The 16,429-nt window shown below is 44.6% G+C and overlaps 1 protein-coding gene across 1 annotated transcript; it reads right to left on the bottom strand.

Annotated features, from left to right (window-relative positions):
* Window positions 1-407: 407 nt before the first annotated feature.
* Window positions 408-1,528, bottom strand: LOC132505763 (serine/threonine-protein kinase pim-1-like). The gene is given in 1 exon segment (XM_060123971.1): window positions 408-1,528. A coding segment is annotated over 1 exon segment (942 nt). The 5' UTR covers window positions 1,350-1,528.
* Between the last annotated feature and the right edge of the window lie 14,901 nt (window positions 1,529-16,429).

Below are 16,429 nucleotides of genomic sequence, written 5' to 3'. Positions count from 1 at the left end.
CCCGTGTCCCCTGCCTTGGCAGGTGGATTCTTAACCACTGTGCCACCAGGGAAGCCCTCAGCAGAACTCCTGAGGAAGGGAAGAGTTCCATGGCTGGATTCTGACCCACTCCCACCCCCACCCCCCACCCCCACCCCTGGGATTTTGCAAAGTCCAGCAATGCTGGACACCGATGAGAAGCAGAGCTTCTATGGGAGGAGCTGAGGCCTAGGACGGCTGGAGTGGAGTCTCCTCCTCTCTTTGGGAGGCGGCCTCCAGGGCCTGGGGTCTGGAATGAGTTGTAAATGTTGTTCCTGTATCAAGCACTGTCCTACTTGGAGAGAAGTGTCACTGGTACTTGGGAAGCTAGAAACACACACTTCCCCTCCCTTAAGCATCTGACAGAGAAGGGAGAACCTGCCCAGAAGCTATCTGCTGGGCCTTGGCAACAGGCTGTGGAGATGGATCTCAGCAGTTTCCTGGGGCAGGAGGACATCTTGCATCCATGGATGGTTCTGGATTTCTTTGAAGGATGGCCGATCTGATGGTCTCAGGGCCAAGCACCATCTAATGAGATGTTGACACGCTGAAGAGACCCTCTGCCTGAAGAAAACTTGGCCCCTGATGGTCTCCTCGTCGTGCTCAAAGGGAATATCTCCACAGACCATATCCTACAGCAGGATCCCCAGAGACCAGACGGCTGCTGACTTGCCATAGTAGCGATGGTAGTGGATCCACTCTGGAGGACTATATGCTCGGGTCCCATCGAAGTCCGTGTAGACGGTGTCCTCGAGCAGCGCCCCCGACCTGAAGTCGATGAGTTTGAGCTCACCGCGACTGAGGTCGATAAGGGTGTTCTCATCCTTGCCGTCGCGGTGAAGCGCCCCGCAGCTGCGGCAGTGCCGCACGGCCTGCAGCACCTGCCAGAAGCAGCTGTGGGCCAGCTCCGCCTGCAGGGCCCCCATTTCCGTGATTAAGTCGAAGCGTTCTTGCGCTGGCTCGGGCCTGTCCAGGATCAGGGCGAAACTGCTGGGTCTCTCGAACCAGCCCAGGAGCCTGATGACGCCGGGGAAGCCCGAGCTCACCTTCTTCGGCAGAACCACTTCCATGGGCACTCGGGTGCCGTCAGGCAGCTCTCCCCAGCCTGAAATACAGTCCTTCTCCACGTGCTTGATGGCCACTGGCAAGTGGTCGGTGACATGGATGCCGGAGTAGACGGAGCCAAAGCCGCCGCTGCCCAGGAGCGGGCCCACCTGGCGCTGTGACTCCAGGGGCTCCTTCTCCTTGCCGGGCGCCAGCTTGGTGGCGTGCAGGTTGTTGCAGGGCGCGGCACGCAGGCGGGCAAGACAGTTGGATTTGGAAAAGAGCATCCCAACCTCCAGGACGTCGGTGTAGGGACGGAGTCTGGAGGAGCTGCAGCAGGAGCTGGGGCTGGGGTTGTGCCGGTGGCTGTGCCTACGGCTGGGGCTGAAGCTGTGCTGGGTCCTCGTTGCAGCAGGTGGGCTCCTTAGTTGCGGCACGTGAATTCCTAGTTGTGGCACGTGTGTGGGATCCAGCTCCCTGACCAGGGATTGAACCCAGGCCCCCTGCATTGGGAGTGTCGAGTCTTATCCACTGTGCCACTAGGGAAGTCCTCTTAATATTTTTCTTTGTGTAAAAAGAAAAGGCTCAGGATCAGAGGCTGTATCATTCTTTGAGTGAATGTCATGAAGATCATCAATCATCAGACCAATACACACCCGGTCACTGGTGTCTGGAATTCTCTTTGTGTACTTGAGCACCACTTGCTATTTTAAAATATTAATTCAGGGAACCAAAATCATACTATCTATCTACCCATGCAACCATCCATTAGAGACATGGTATAATGCAGAGGAGAGAAGCATGGACTCGACAGCCAGACTGCTTCAGCTTGAAGTCTGGCTCTACCGTTATAAGCTCTGTGACCTGGAGGCAGTGATTACATGTCTTGGTTCTACCCTGTGGACTCAGGGATCTATTCTCCGAGTCATTCTTCTTTTCACAAGAAATGCAGATCCTGTTTGCACCTGAGTAGTTTTGCAGCCTGCTTCCTGCCTGCAGAAGTCTGAGGGTTCAAAGGCCTCTTTTCCTTTTGTACTGTCTCTGCTCATTTCAGTCCAGAGCTGGTTGTTTATGCCAATACGTTTCTTTTAAAAATGTTGTGGGTCTCCTATGAATTCAGGAGTGGCTTAGCTGGGTGAAGTTGCAGACAAATTGTTGGCCAGGGTTGGGGTCCAAAGAAGGCTTGACTGGGGCTGACAAACCTATTTCCAAGATGGTACACTCACATGACAGGCAAGTGGGTTCTGGGTATTGGCGGGAGGCCTCAGTTCCTCGTCATGTGGGCATCTCCACAGAGTTCTCATGTGTCCTCACAGCACGGCAGCTGGCTTCCCCCAGACCAGGTGATCCAAGAGAGAGCAACGCAGAAGCTACAATGTCTCCTATGACCTTACCTGGGAATGTACACATTGTCATTTCCTCAATCTTCTATTGGTGACACAAGAACATAGATGAGGAGGTAAGGACCACCAGAGGCCATCTGGAGGTTGGTTACTACCAGGACTTTTTCAGAGCAAGTCTGAGACAAGTTTTTTTTTAATTTAAATTTAAATTTTTTTGTAGCTGCACCACGGGGCGTGTGGGATGTTAGTTCCACCACCAGGGGTGGAACCCACACCCCCTGCAGTGGAAGCGTGGAGTCTTGACCACTGGATCTCCAGGGAAGTCCTGAGACAAGTTTTTTTTTTAATGCCATTTGAGGCCTTGGGGTTTTCTTTAGGTTTGATCTCTGATTGATCTAACAAGCATTTATTTGGTCCCAACTGTGGGCCAGGTGCCATGTGAGATGCTGAAGATATAAATACAAGTAAAAATCCACTGTACATGTTTCAAGTAGGTGAGGTCAATGTGGAACCACATGCAGCTAAGAGAATATGATTGTATAATGTAGTAAATGCCATGATCACGCTGTGCAGATGTGCTGTCAGAGTCAAGACAAAGGGCCGGCAGCCAGGCCTGGGGCGGGCAGGGTGGGAGTGCCCGTTTTAGTGGGGTCAGGAATGCTTTTCCTGGAGAAAATAATCAGCACTGTCATCTGTTGGCATTTATTATGCGCCAGGCCTTAGCTGAGCACTTTAAAGGCCTCATCTCAAGTAATCCTCTTAATAACCCACATGAGGTGCCTACTGTTATTATTGAATTTATTTGCTTGTTTACGCCTGCCACCTCCTCTCACACCTATTCCAGCTAGAACGCATGCTTCAGCTGGGCAGTGGTTTTTGTCACGTTCTAAATCTCCAGCAACTAGAAGAGTTCCTAGCACAGAGTTAGCCCTTAATACTTTTTAGTTGAATCACTGACTACCCATTTTACAGATGAAAAAGCAAAGGCTTAGAGAGAAGTGACTTCCCCAAGATAACACAACCAGGAAGTGGCTGAGGCAGAATTCCAATCCATGCTCCTATCCATGGTAATAAACTCCCCCCAAATACAGCCTGTGCCCTCAAGGAGTAGACAGCTTGGTGGGGAAGCCGGACAGAGAGGTACTAAGGCAGGTAACTGAGTTGCAGTGTGAATGCTATAAACAAGTGTTTTCAAGTTGCTTTAGGAGTGAAGAGGATGGGGTTGGAAACTGGTGGGCAGGTGAGGGTTATCTGGTACAGGCTGTGTGTGGGCAGCAGATGTGGGCTGTGGGTTTTGGTCATGGTCCTTCCGCTGGTGATGCTGAGCCCGTAAACCCCACCATGATGCTTCGATTTTATTCTCTGAGAGCCAGATAGGATTCAGAAATTCCGGGTTCAAGTCCCCCTTGAAGCTGAGTAGGATGGATCACTAACCTGCACAGGGACACAGTCTGTCTCGGCTTCTCTGCCTTTCCTCCAGTGCTCTCTTCTCTCCCCACCCTGTTCTGAGGACCCACCACCTGGGCAGGTGGCTCCCGCCCGTTCTCCCTCCTGTCTGATCCAGCCACGACCACAATAACTGCCAACGCGGAACTGAACGACGGTTGAGATTCAGAAGCAAGAGATGAAGAATGAAAGGCACCAGAGACCCTGGGTTCACCCTGCTAACTCACAGGGCAGCGGCAAGAGGAAGACGTTATCATTAGCGATCTTTGCTTCAGCAATAGTTGCTTCTGTGAAGTGCTAGAGTCGAGTCAGGGCAAAAATAGGACCTTCTCTTATGGTGTGGGCGCATCCCAAGGCACCCGGGCTTTGGACTCTCCCAATCACTGGCTGTCTGTCTGGGAGGCAGGAATGGACCTTTTGTTCTTTCAAAGTTAAAGTTGGAGAAATGTGATCAACCTACTCTCATGAAATCCCTTAAAGTCTGATCTCAACAACAGTTTTAATTTAGAGTTTACTTTATCAGGGTCTGAGCAGTACTAACTGGTATCTGGTAGGGATGTCTTATGGGCCGAAAGAAAATGCTCTGTTTCTTTAAATATCTGAGTTCCCTCCTGAATGGTGAAGTCAAACATGCTCACTGTATGACTTCAGAAACACAAACGGGCATAACACAAAGGAAGTCAGCCTTTATCCCACCACCCGGACATGATCGATAACACCTTTGGTCTCTCCTCCCTGCTCCTCATTTTTTTCAATGCAAATTCGCGTTAACTCTGCAGGGTGTAGTGGTTAAAGCATAGCTTTAGGCCAAGCATTCTCAGCCTTTTCTGGGTTCTGGACTCCTCTGAAAGTCTGGTGAAGCCCCTGGAGCCCTTCCCAACGTCACGCTTTTTAAATGCATAAATACTGATAAAAACACAAGGGAAAACAATTATATTGAAATACAACTATCAAAATATTTTTTAAAACTTTGTGACATAGTAACATATGTGCTTCTTTATTAGTTCATTTACTGACAATATCTAGTGGTGATTCTAAGAACTCCTGTAACTTCAAAGTAGTGATGAGCATAACTGCTATCTTGAGGTGTCTGCTGCCCCTGCAATAAGCAATATCTGTGATTCCTATTGGCAGCACTCATGGGCATTGTTCATGCTGCTGTGGCTTGCTGTCTACATTCATAATCGAAGGGATGCTAAATTTTAGTTAGAAGGCAGTGAAAATAAATATAATTCCTCCCCCCCCCGCCCCCAACCAGGCTCACAAACTCCATAAAATCTATCCTTAAGGCACAGGTTAAGAACTGCTGTGGTCTAGGCTTCCTGCATTTGGATCCCAGCTCTGCCATTTACCAGCTGTGTGGCCCTGGGCAAGTTGCTCGCCTTCTCTGGGCTTCAGTTTCCCTATCTGTAAAATGGGCACAGTAACAGTATCTGTCTCATAAGCTTATCGTGCATACTGAAGGAGACACCCTGTGTAATATACTTAGAAGAGCGTTACTTAAAGGCAAAAAGCTCAGAAAATTGAACTTTTAAAAACTCATTTGGTAGCTAAAGCTCACCTGATATTAACTCATTTGGTGGCAAAACTTGACCTGAATTGATGCAAGACTATTTGTGTGAACATTCATATACTTTTTTTTTTTGCTACAGAAATATCAACGTGTTTCATGACAACAAGCTGTCCCAGATCCCCTGCAAACAGACCCACCATGCAGTATATTACATTTCTAAATGGAAACTTTTTTTTTTTGACCACACTGAGTGGCTTGCAGGATCTTAGTTGCCTGACCAGGGACTAAACCCAGGCCCTTGGCACTGAAAGCACAGAGTCCTAACCACTGGAAATTACCCAGAAACATTTTAAATTACAAAATCTGTCTGCTGCTAAGGGACCTGTACTTCCTGTGCTAGAACTGTGACTTTTTTTTCCTTAGTTGAGTGTCAAACTAATTATTTCATTTACTCCTCATGAGTCAGGTAGGAGAGGCATGATCATCTCCCATTTCCTACATGGGAAAACCAAGGCACAGATTCACAACTTGCTCAGCATCTTGTCCAGTCTCCCACAGGTGCTAGACTAGTACCTCATGTTCAAATAAACCCAGTACTGAAGCCACAACTACTGAGCCCACGCACCTAGAGCCCATGCTCTGCAACGAGAGAAGCCACCGTGATGACGAGCCCGCACACCGCAACGAAGAGTGACCCCTGCTCGCCGCAACTAGAGAAAGCCTGTGTGCAGCAGCGAAGACCCAATGCAGCCAAAAATAAATAAATAAATTTATTAAAAAAAAATTAAAACCAGATAAAAATCTATCTATATATACAGCATTAGCCTTTTTTGGAAATAAAATATATACATGCACAGATACCACGTGTCAGTGAACCGGAGCCCAGTGGCCAAATCAGGCCCCCTGTTGGTTTTAGTTCAGCCGGTGAGCTGAGAATGGTTTTTACATTTCAAAATGTAAAGTGTAAAATAAGACTTCAGGCTTTTGGCAAGAATGGTTGCTTGAGGAGTTGAGGACATTGCCTCTTGACTCACAAAGTTTAAAATATTTACTATCTGACCCTTTACAGAAAAAATTGCTGACCCCTGGTATATACCAAACAAACGAACAAACTCTTGTGGTGACATTGGGCCCACTGGATTAATCCAGCATCATCTCTCCATCCCAAGGTCAGCTAAGTAGTAAACCTAATTCCTTCTGCTACCTTAATTCCCCTTTGCCGGGAAACAAACGTAACATAGTCACAGGTTCTGGGGCTTAGGATGTGCACATCTTTGGGAAGCCTGGTCACTTAGAGAGAGCTGTGTCTCCACATCCAACAGGATGTAGATTCTTTACAGATATTATTTTATTTAATCCTCCAAGGATCCCGAAATGTGTGTACCATTATCTCCATTTTTGCCTATGAGGCCACTGAGGCTCAGTGAGGTAAAGTGATTTGCCCAGGATCACACAGCTACAGTGTCAGGGTTGGAGCCCAAGTATATGGGGCTCCAAAGCCTGTGGCTTTCCACAGGATAAGCTTGGCTATCGTCGACATGTGCAGAACAATCTCTTCTACTCACTGGCTGCACTAGAAAGGGTACAGGAACCTCAGCTAATTCAACTGCTCAGCCCTGCAGCTTTAGGTGTGAAGAAGAGAGTAAAGGCAAGGGCAAGCTTCTAAAGACCTGGGTTCAAATCCCAGCTCAGGCAAGAGATGTCAGCTCCCTGAGCCTTAGCCACCTTCTCACAGCAGGGTAGGGCGCGGGTGTAGCGAACCAGCGCCACTTCATATAGCAAAAGTTTGTCGAGATCCTGTATAGGCCAGATTCCATTCTAGAAATTTCTGAAGCGCTTTATCAAAGTAAGATAAGATCACTTTATTTGAACCCTGCAGATAATTTTGCCATCGAGTCACGTTCATATTAAAAATAATGGCCAAAGTTACCACGTGTTTGCTGTGGGCCAGGCACCGAGCCACGGGCTTTGCAAATCTGAATAGTTCTGAATCACAATTCTCTCTAACAGCAGCTGGACTTCAAAAGAAACAGCAACCTTCCATTCCCTTCATTCAAGTGTGGATGTGCCCTTAATGAAACCCCAAATTAAGAGTCAAATAGCTCATGATCCTAAGAAGAGCCAGCAGGCTTACCGTGGTGGCGGCGAGAGGCTCCTAGCGGGACACTAATGCTCCCCATTTCCCGTCCTGGAGTCGAGCCTTTGATCTTCCAGCTCACAGATGACAAGTCATGGGGAATTGCTAGAGTGAGTTTCTGTCTCATTGAGGATGAAGGTGTGCAGACGCTCTAAGCCGCCTTGCTCAGTATCAGATTTTATGAGCACTGAACTGTGAATTTTGAAGGCCTCGTTGTATTTCAGATCGATCTGCTTTTTTGAAGTAAAAGCAGTTTGCCTCTGCTCTGTGTTCACTGAGAACAGGGTGGGTGGGGGGAGGAATGCTGATGACCAAGTGTTTTTCTGGGGAACAACTCCTGCTTGAAATTTAGGGAGGCTCTCCTTGTTGTAGTGTGGGCCACCGCCGAGATGCACCGTGTGGCATGTGTGTTGCCTCTCAGAATGAATTTATGAGAGCAACTGAATTTTTCCGGTTTCTGGAACTTGCTAACAACAAGTGGAGGTGAAATGAGGAAGAGATCTGTACTCTACAAATAGCTTCCCCATAATTTTGGGACAACTCTCCCTATCCTTTAGGCCACACTCTACATTTGGTGACTGGGGGGGTGATAGCAGCATAAAATGTTATTCATTCAAACCTCTTAGAAAATGGGTTCTGTCTATCTGACCATCATCCATCCATCCATCCATCATCTAACATCATCTATCTAAAGAAATGACGACTTTAGCTAAAAACAGCCTGCCGCACACAGGAAGAATAAATACTAAGTCTAAATAATTTGGCAGTAACGCTTTTCAATATGAAAAAGGCGCCTGGCCATAGATGCAGCAACTCTATACCTAGCACGTAAGCCTACAAAAATCACGACAGGGGTGTGTAAAAATAGGTGTATAAGGACCCTCACCACTGCACTGTGATAGAAAAAACTGGAAACAACCTTTCCATTAATAGGACCATCGTACAGCAGAAACTAACACAACACTGTAAAGCAATTATACTCCAATAAAGATGAAAAAAAAAAGTTAAAAAAAAATAGGACCATCGTTAATTATTTCTCAGCCACCTGACTGCTTAGCTTCTCAATTTCCCCATCTGTAGAACAAGGATATTCAGAATACTTATTGGTGTGCGGTGAGGACAAAATGAGTCAATGCTCCGACAGGGTTCAGAACCAGGCTTGGCACGCAGCACATGCTCGGTAATTTGAGCCGTTATTATTATTCCAAATAATAGAAACCAACATATTTTTTAAAAAGGCTGGGGTTGATCCAAATTACTGACCCATATTTATGGTTAAGGAAAAAAAAACCACAAATGACAGAATACGGAGAATATGAGCTATCGCATTTGTGCTTTTCAACCAAGGACATGTCCCATATTTAACATACAGGTTTGCTTGTAGATGGGACATTTCAGGACAGATACACAAGAGTTGGTGGTCTATAAAAATATGTGCCTAGCCTCTAGCAGGTTAATGTTAAAACACACTGGAGAAACCTGCCCATGTTCTTTAAAAGACATCTGTCATCTACCAACAACTCTCATTTATGGTTTATGACATATATAGGTTAGAACAATTTGAGTCCCAACTGTCTCATATGGCCTAGTTTGAAACTAGTGGGTTTAATTAATTTATGGTTTGAATCAGTGACTGAGAAGCACCAATGATAATACGTATTGAGAAAAAAGCTCTATATAGCTCTGATGGCTAAAAAATGTTTTCGTTTGAAAATGATTGAGATCAATGAAAATGTATGAAATGTAAATTTGCGGCATAAAAAACCACGAAACCTTTGAACTGCATTTTCAATGATCTTCCGTGCCAAATACCAGGTACGAATTAATGATAGAAAAGGCAAGAAAAAGTTTTTGCATAAGATAGTAGAAAATGGATTACAAGTTGATATTAGTTTAGGCAACTATGCTTAAATGTCTTACTTCGTACACGTAACACGACTGCAAAAAGGTGCAGAGCCTCACGTTTAAGAACAGCAACACATGATTTTGTATTTTGTAGTTCAGCATTCACCTATGCTTGTTAGACAGTCTTTACTTGTGTAAAATCCAGGTCATTTTACAAATACAACTATTTCTGAGTCCCTCCGAGTGTTAGCCTGTTCCCACAGATCTTTCTTTCCCTGACCAAACTCTGCTACTCTTCTGAAACGTCTTTTGAATGTGGTTCATGTAATGTTATCATCTTTAATGAAAAAATGCCTGCTGATTCCGAGCCATTTGGTGCCCTCCCGTCAGGGGAGGAAAAGCATAACACTGAATAAGGCTGAAGGTTTTTATTATCACGTCGTAAATGGGCAAATGGCATCTGTCAATACAAAGAGCCTCACAGGGCCCTGGAAAAGGAAGCCGCTCTGGGGGAGGCTGTCGAGTGACAAAATGGATTTTTATTAACCTCCTGGTCCAACATCTCTTTTCCTATTTTATTTTGCCTCATTCACTTGGCAACATAATAATGCTATAAAAACACCCAAACAGGAAGCTGATAACAATTAGAAACCACACAGTTGCCCCGTTACTGAACAGCAGTAAAGAGTTTGAATCATAGCCGATCTTTCGAATTTTAAGCATAGGTGTGTCGCCAACACATGTATTTTCACACCCGGGCCCTGCCTGCTTTGGGTCTTCTTTAGAAGATATTTCTTGCCGGGAATAACACAGCCCGTTTGCTGAAGTGTTAATTCTCACCAAGTTTTCATATTTGGGTCATAAACATCTTTCCTGACGCTGGTAAAATGGCCAAGGTGTTTATGAGCTGCAAGAAATGTTTATGCCAAATGCATAAAAGCAGAAATGGAACCGTTCACAACCATCCTGGAATGAGCTGCCCTGGTGTGGGGGAAGGGTGGGTCCCCAGAATGATTTTGCTGGGAGTTGTTAAGGTGGAGGTCTCACTAAAATGTTTAGTAAATGGTAATAGTAATTCAGGTCTGAGCAGGTGTGGGAGCGCTACACACAGCCAGGGCGACTGGAAGGTGTCCCCGGGGGCCTGCCGGCGCTAAGGGGAGCAGTTCCTCTCCTCCGTGCCAGGGAAGGGATGGACCCAGCTTGGGAAGTGCCAAGGCTCAGGTTCTGAAATTCTGACAGGTGGGGCCCATCGTGTTTTCCAAAGAGATTTAGAGCCTGGGCATAAACTGGGTTACTACTTCCATGGGAAATCCACAACCACCGTGCAGATGTTTTAACCTAAAAACATTCACACTGCAGCAGATCTGAGTTTGACATGGAAAGATGTCCATGATTTTTTTTAAATGCAAATTAAAAAAATATATATAGCTCAGAAGATCCTTTTTGTTGTTGTTTAAAGAAAAACAAAAAACCCCCAACAAAACAGCGTATACACTGAGAATAACCTGGGGAAAATATCCCAAACATCACAGTAGGTTTGAATATTCTGCACTTCATGCTTCTGTATTGATTGCATTTTTTAAAAGGGCAAGTCGAGATAAAATGTCATAGATCTACACCTAGAGACAAATTAAAAAACAAAAACAAGTGCATGTAAAAAGCGGTGACATCTGAGTAAGGTCTGTCATCTTCTGAACTGATCGTGCCAATCAACCTGGCACGATCCTGGGTTTGATAATGTGCTGTAGTTATGAGGGCGCTATTGCGGGGAGCTGAGGGGTAGGTACCAGCGACGCTTCTGGACTATGTTTACACTTCTTGGTATCTATAATTACTTCAAAATAGAAAGCTGAAAAAGGACAGCTATTAGTCTGTAAACGAAAAAAAATAAAGATAAAAGAGATTCATAAAAAATGCTCGTGGCACATGGCTGAAATTTATAGATACAGATGGCAGAGCAGAATGTGTACACAAAATACACCCATCAAAATGGCTTACATATGCTCAGAGAAATATATAGTTGGAGGCTGCCGAAATGCTAATAGCGGCTATCGTTAGATGCAAGCTTTTCATTTGCGGGGGGTACTAAATTTTTTTTTTTTTTTTGGCCATGCCGCACGGCTCGCAGGATCTCTGCTCCCCGACCAGGGATTGAACCCAGGCCATGGCAGTGAAAGCCTAGAATCCTAACCACTAGGCCAGCAGGGAGCTCCCTGTACTTAATTTTTTAAAACATTGTGACTATACATCACTTTTAACAGTGTTTGTCATTTCTTTCTCTTTTTTTTTTTGTCATATACTTTCCTGAGGTCTATTTTTCCCCAACCTTAGACATACACACATATATACATACATGCATATATATGTATGTACACACATTTAATTTTTGCCCTAGTTCTTCACTCACTGCTTACTATTTTGGGTAGATCATCATTAGCCTTTCCATCTGTGAAAATGGAAGTAATACTATTATCTCACAGTTTGGGACGAGCTGACAGTACTATAAGGGGAAAGTTCGGCCTGATATGTCACGTTTGATCTCTAAGGAGAAGGGAGTTAACATATGCTGTGGGCCTCCTATGTGCCAGACACAGTACATACTCTCTTTTATTTATTCTTCAACACAAGCAGATAGTTTTTGGATTGCCTTTTAGCAGGTGAGGAAACTGAGGCACTGAGAGGATAACGGAGCTCACACAGCTGGGAAGTGGGGGAGGTGGAATCTGAACCCAGAGAGTGTAGTTTCGGTACTCAACCACTATTTATACCACCACAGGATGGAAACTTAGGACGTCAGTATCATCACAATGACTAATAGGTAATCCATGTACTTCTGCGTTTGGATTCTTAATCAATAATATAACCAATACATAATAAAGGGCTCAGCAACACAGATGGAGAACGTAATGAATGACTTAGCACCAGCCAACTGAATTACTATTTTTTTTTTTTTTTTTGCGGTACGCGGGCCTCTCACCGCTGTGGCCTCTCCCGTTGCGGAGCACAGGCTCCGGACGCGCAGGCTCAGCGGCCATGGCTCACGGGCCCAGCCGCTCCGCGGCATGTGGGATCCTCCCGGACAGGGGCACGAACCCGTGGCCCCTGCATCGGCAGGCGGACTCTCAACCACTGCGCCACCAGGGAAGCCCTGAATTACTACTGTAATCAGAATTTTCTATAAGAAAAGCTGCTGGATCAAGAAGACAACCATACCCCGCAGTGGGCTGTGTGCACGAGGCGGAGGGAGGATCGGGGTGGAAGGACGGGCCTGAATCTGCCAGGTCCTCTGCTAGAAACAGAGCTCCAGGCAAGACAGGTGGGGGAAGAGCAGAAGTCTCAGCGGATCCTTTGGGAAGAAAGAAGAGCAGCATGTGGGGAAGATGTTTACAGGCTTTGGTAGAGCAGAAGGTTCCAAGGAAATGATAGGGGGCTTCCCTGGTGGTGCAGTGGTTGGGAGTCCGCCTGCCGATGCAGGGGACGCGGGTTCGTGCCCCGGTCCGGGAGGATCCCACATGCCGCGGAGCGGCTGGGCCCCTGAGCCATGGGCGCTGAGCCTGTACTCCGCAACGGGAGAGGCCACAACAGTGAGAGGCCCAAGTATTGCAAAAAAAAAAAAAAAAAAAAAAGGAAATGATAGGGACTGTGGTAGGCTGAATAATACCACCCCCCAAAGATGTCCACATCTTAATCCCTGAGACCTGTGGGTATATTACCTTACATGGCAAAAGGGACTTTGCAGAGATGCTTAAATTAAGAATCTTTAGAAAATCAAAGATGATCCTGGATTATCCGGGTGGACTGATTACAATCACAAGGGTCCTTATAAGAGGGAGGCAGCGAGTCAAAGGAGGAGGTGAGAGAGGTAACAACAGACGCAAGAGGTTGGGTGATGTGAGGAAGGCTCCAGGAGCCCAGGGATGCAGGCGCCTCAGAAACTAGATGAGGCAAAAGGAAAACTGTTTCCTACTAGAACCCCTAGAAGGAACTGAAACGTAGCAGGACCCTACGGTCCTTACCCCCTATGTCTTTCGTCTGTGGAAAAACTTTAGCCAAAGAATAAGTTTAATCAGAGAAGTAAGAAAATGCAGAAGCAAAGAAAAGCAGTCCAACAAGACTAAATAACAATAGTTGGGTCATTAAGCAGAGTCAAGGACCTTTAGTTCCTTCTCAAGGGCTAGAGATCATATTCTGAGCCATGTCCTGTGACCTGTCTTATAGATACTGAAACCCCCTGCCAGGTGGAAGAAGTTAACTACACGATGACCAGACTGTAGCCATGACATAAGTTGCCACAATTCTGAGAACTGGCCTCAAAGAAATGGGAACAAACCAACCATGGAACTGAAGATTAACTGTACCTAAAACAATCAAGATGATGCTGGTCAGACCATTGATGACCAATTTCAAGATGACTGTCAGAGCTGACTGTGCTGTTTCTGCATGTAGCCCCCTCCCTCCACCTATAAAAGCTCTTGCCCCCTGATTTTGTGTGTGTGTGTGTGTGTGTGTGTGTGTGTGTGTGTGTGTGTGTGTGTGTGAGAGAGAGAAAGAGAGAGAGAGACAGGCATCCGTCCTCCCCGCCCCTGCCCCCGGTTGCTAACATCTAAAATAAAGCAAACTTTCCACCAACCTTTCCAGCCAACTTTATTGGCTTTAGAGAGGAGAGCAGCCAGACCCCACTTTCCATTACAGAACCAGCCCTGCTACATTTTGACAGTCCAGTGAGACTAATTTTGGACTTCTGGTCTCTAGAACCATAAGAGAGTAGACTTCTGTTGTTTCAACCCACTAAGTTTGTGATAATTTGTTACATCAACAGCAGGAAACTAACACAGGGAATATGAGTGCTACTGGCTTTAAATGGATCCCTTTTTAATTGTTTTTAGATAGAAAAAAAAAAGAATTCTTTGTAAGTTAATTTTTGTTGCCTCATTGTGCTTTTTTAAATGTGTCTTTGTGCATTGACTGGGCTGAATGGAGCCCTTGGTTTTATCTGGATTATGCAATTGTTAATTAATTGTTAGCTCCAACAACTCGAGAGCTGAATCCACTTCACAGAATGGAAAACTATGGCACAGGCAGACCCATGCTTCTCTAAAGGACCAGAGTCTGCAGCGGTGTTCACACTGCAAAATTTCACCCTCTCTGCCATGTTAATGGATGCAGAGTCCAATTTATAAAGTCTGTAAGGATGCAAGGGCGAAAATCAGGAATTTTTGCAGGTAGGAGAGGGCAAAAGTAAATTATAAAAGGAGAGTTCTTTAAAAAAAAAAAAGAACCTTACTTAAAAAATACATACTCTTGTAGACACATTTTAAAATACAGATAAACAAAAAGAAGAAAAAGAAATTTACTTGTGAGAATATAAAACAGATAACTTCTGTTGGTATAAATGACGTCAGTGTATTTTCTATGCCTAAATATACTTGCATATGTTCACCAAAAAGTGATCATACGGCACAAACCATTTTGTGACTGCTTCGTGTACTAAGTCATCATGAACGTCTTTCCAGGTCAATAAATAAATTTCCTTAAAAGTGGTTTCCAAAGCATGTTAAAAGGTATTGAAAGATGTTCTAGGATGAGCTTATCTTCCAAACCTGGGTTAGAGGAAGTTGGGGAACTTTGCTGCAGGATTTCTCAGATACTTTGATATGACAGACACAATGTACAGGTCTAAAAGGGCTACACAATAAGATGTTCTTCCAACCTATCTTACCATGGGACTGTCCCTCCCCCCATTTTTTTAAATTGAGGAGAAATGTACAGAACATAAAATTTACCATTTTAAAGTGAACGCTCCCGAGTTATTCAGCACATTCACAAGGTTGTGCAACCACCACCTCCCTCTAGTTCCAGGACATTTTCATTCCTCCAAAATAAAACCCTGTACTCATTAAACAGCTGAGTCTTCCTTATCCTGGCATCATGAGCTCCCAGCTCTTCCTGGTATTTGTTGAATGAATAAATAAAGATAGTGTTTAAGACTATAATAACAACTCTTAAGACTTTGATCTGTAGGGCTACGTATTTACAAGAACACAAAAGTCCACGATATAAATCCACACTCAGCGATGATCCAAGAGGGTCATCTCTCAAGTCCTAGAGAAATAAAGAATATGCTAAGATTTGTCTTGTTATCGCTATAGCTCAACCAAACAATATACTTATCCACATTTTTTAAGCACAAGAAGAACATTTTCAAAGTATTCTGGCATATTAGAAACATTTGAAAGAGGGCTACTAACATACTAATCATCCTCAGCTCCTAAAGGGCCAGGAAATAGTTATCTCTCATCTGCCTTTCAAAAAGGTTACTTTAGGAACAAACGAAAAAACCCTGATATACCTTTATCTATACAGGGGGAAGGGAGAAAGAGTTGGTAATGACTCTAGGGAGAGAAGGTTTAATCTTCTCTGCAGGAAGTCAAGAGATGAAATTCTCCAGGTGATACTCCACAACCAGTGGTGTAAATCTAATATTTGGAATTTGGAATAAGAATGAGAAAAACTCCAACCAGGAAGAGTTAAAAGTGGTTTCCTCTGAGGAATGGGACTGGGGGCAGGGTGGGGCGGTATGGCCTTTCATTAGACCTTCTGCAGTTGATTAATTTTTAACCACCAGCAAGGAATTCTTCCATTCAAAAAAAAAATTTTTTTTTTTTTTTAAAGAAATAGGTACTTCTGGACAATAACAATGATAATAGGTAAACTTGTGTTAGAAAATACAGGAGATCTGGCCAAATTTCGCTCCAAAGTGAAGATAAGAGAGCATAAAATATCTCCAGAATGACATACAAGAGAAGAGAAGGCTGGTTTCTTCCAGGGAGGGGAACAGAAAAGCAAGAAGACCTTTCACTGTACATCTTTTTATACTTTAAAAATTTTGAAAGATGCCAATGTATTACTTGTAAAAAATAAATATTTTGGGGAGGAGAAAAGACCATAAGGCAAGAGTTTTAATTTATTTTCGGTGATTCATTTTTATTGTTATAAATGTATTAAAGTGGATAAAACTTACTATAATGAATCTGAAAAGTGAATTATTCAGAGCAAATGTGGCCAAATGTCAACCATGAGTCA

Source organism: Lagenorhynchus albirostris, chromosome 15 (genome assembly GCF_949774975.1).
Source record: "Lagenorhynchus albirostris chromosome 15, mLagAlb1.1, whole genome shotgun sequence".
Classification (NCBI taxonomy): Eukaryota; Metazoa; Chordata; class Mammalia; order Artiodactyla; family Delphinidae; genus Lagenorhynchus; species Lagenorhynchus albirostris.
The sequence above is the reverse complement of the archived record's forward strand: the minus strand, read 5'-3'. Positions and strand labels throughout refer to the sequence as shown.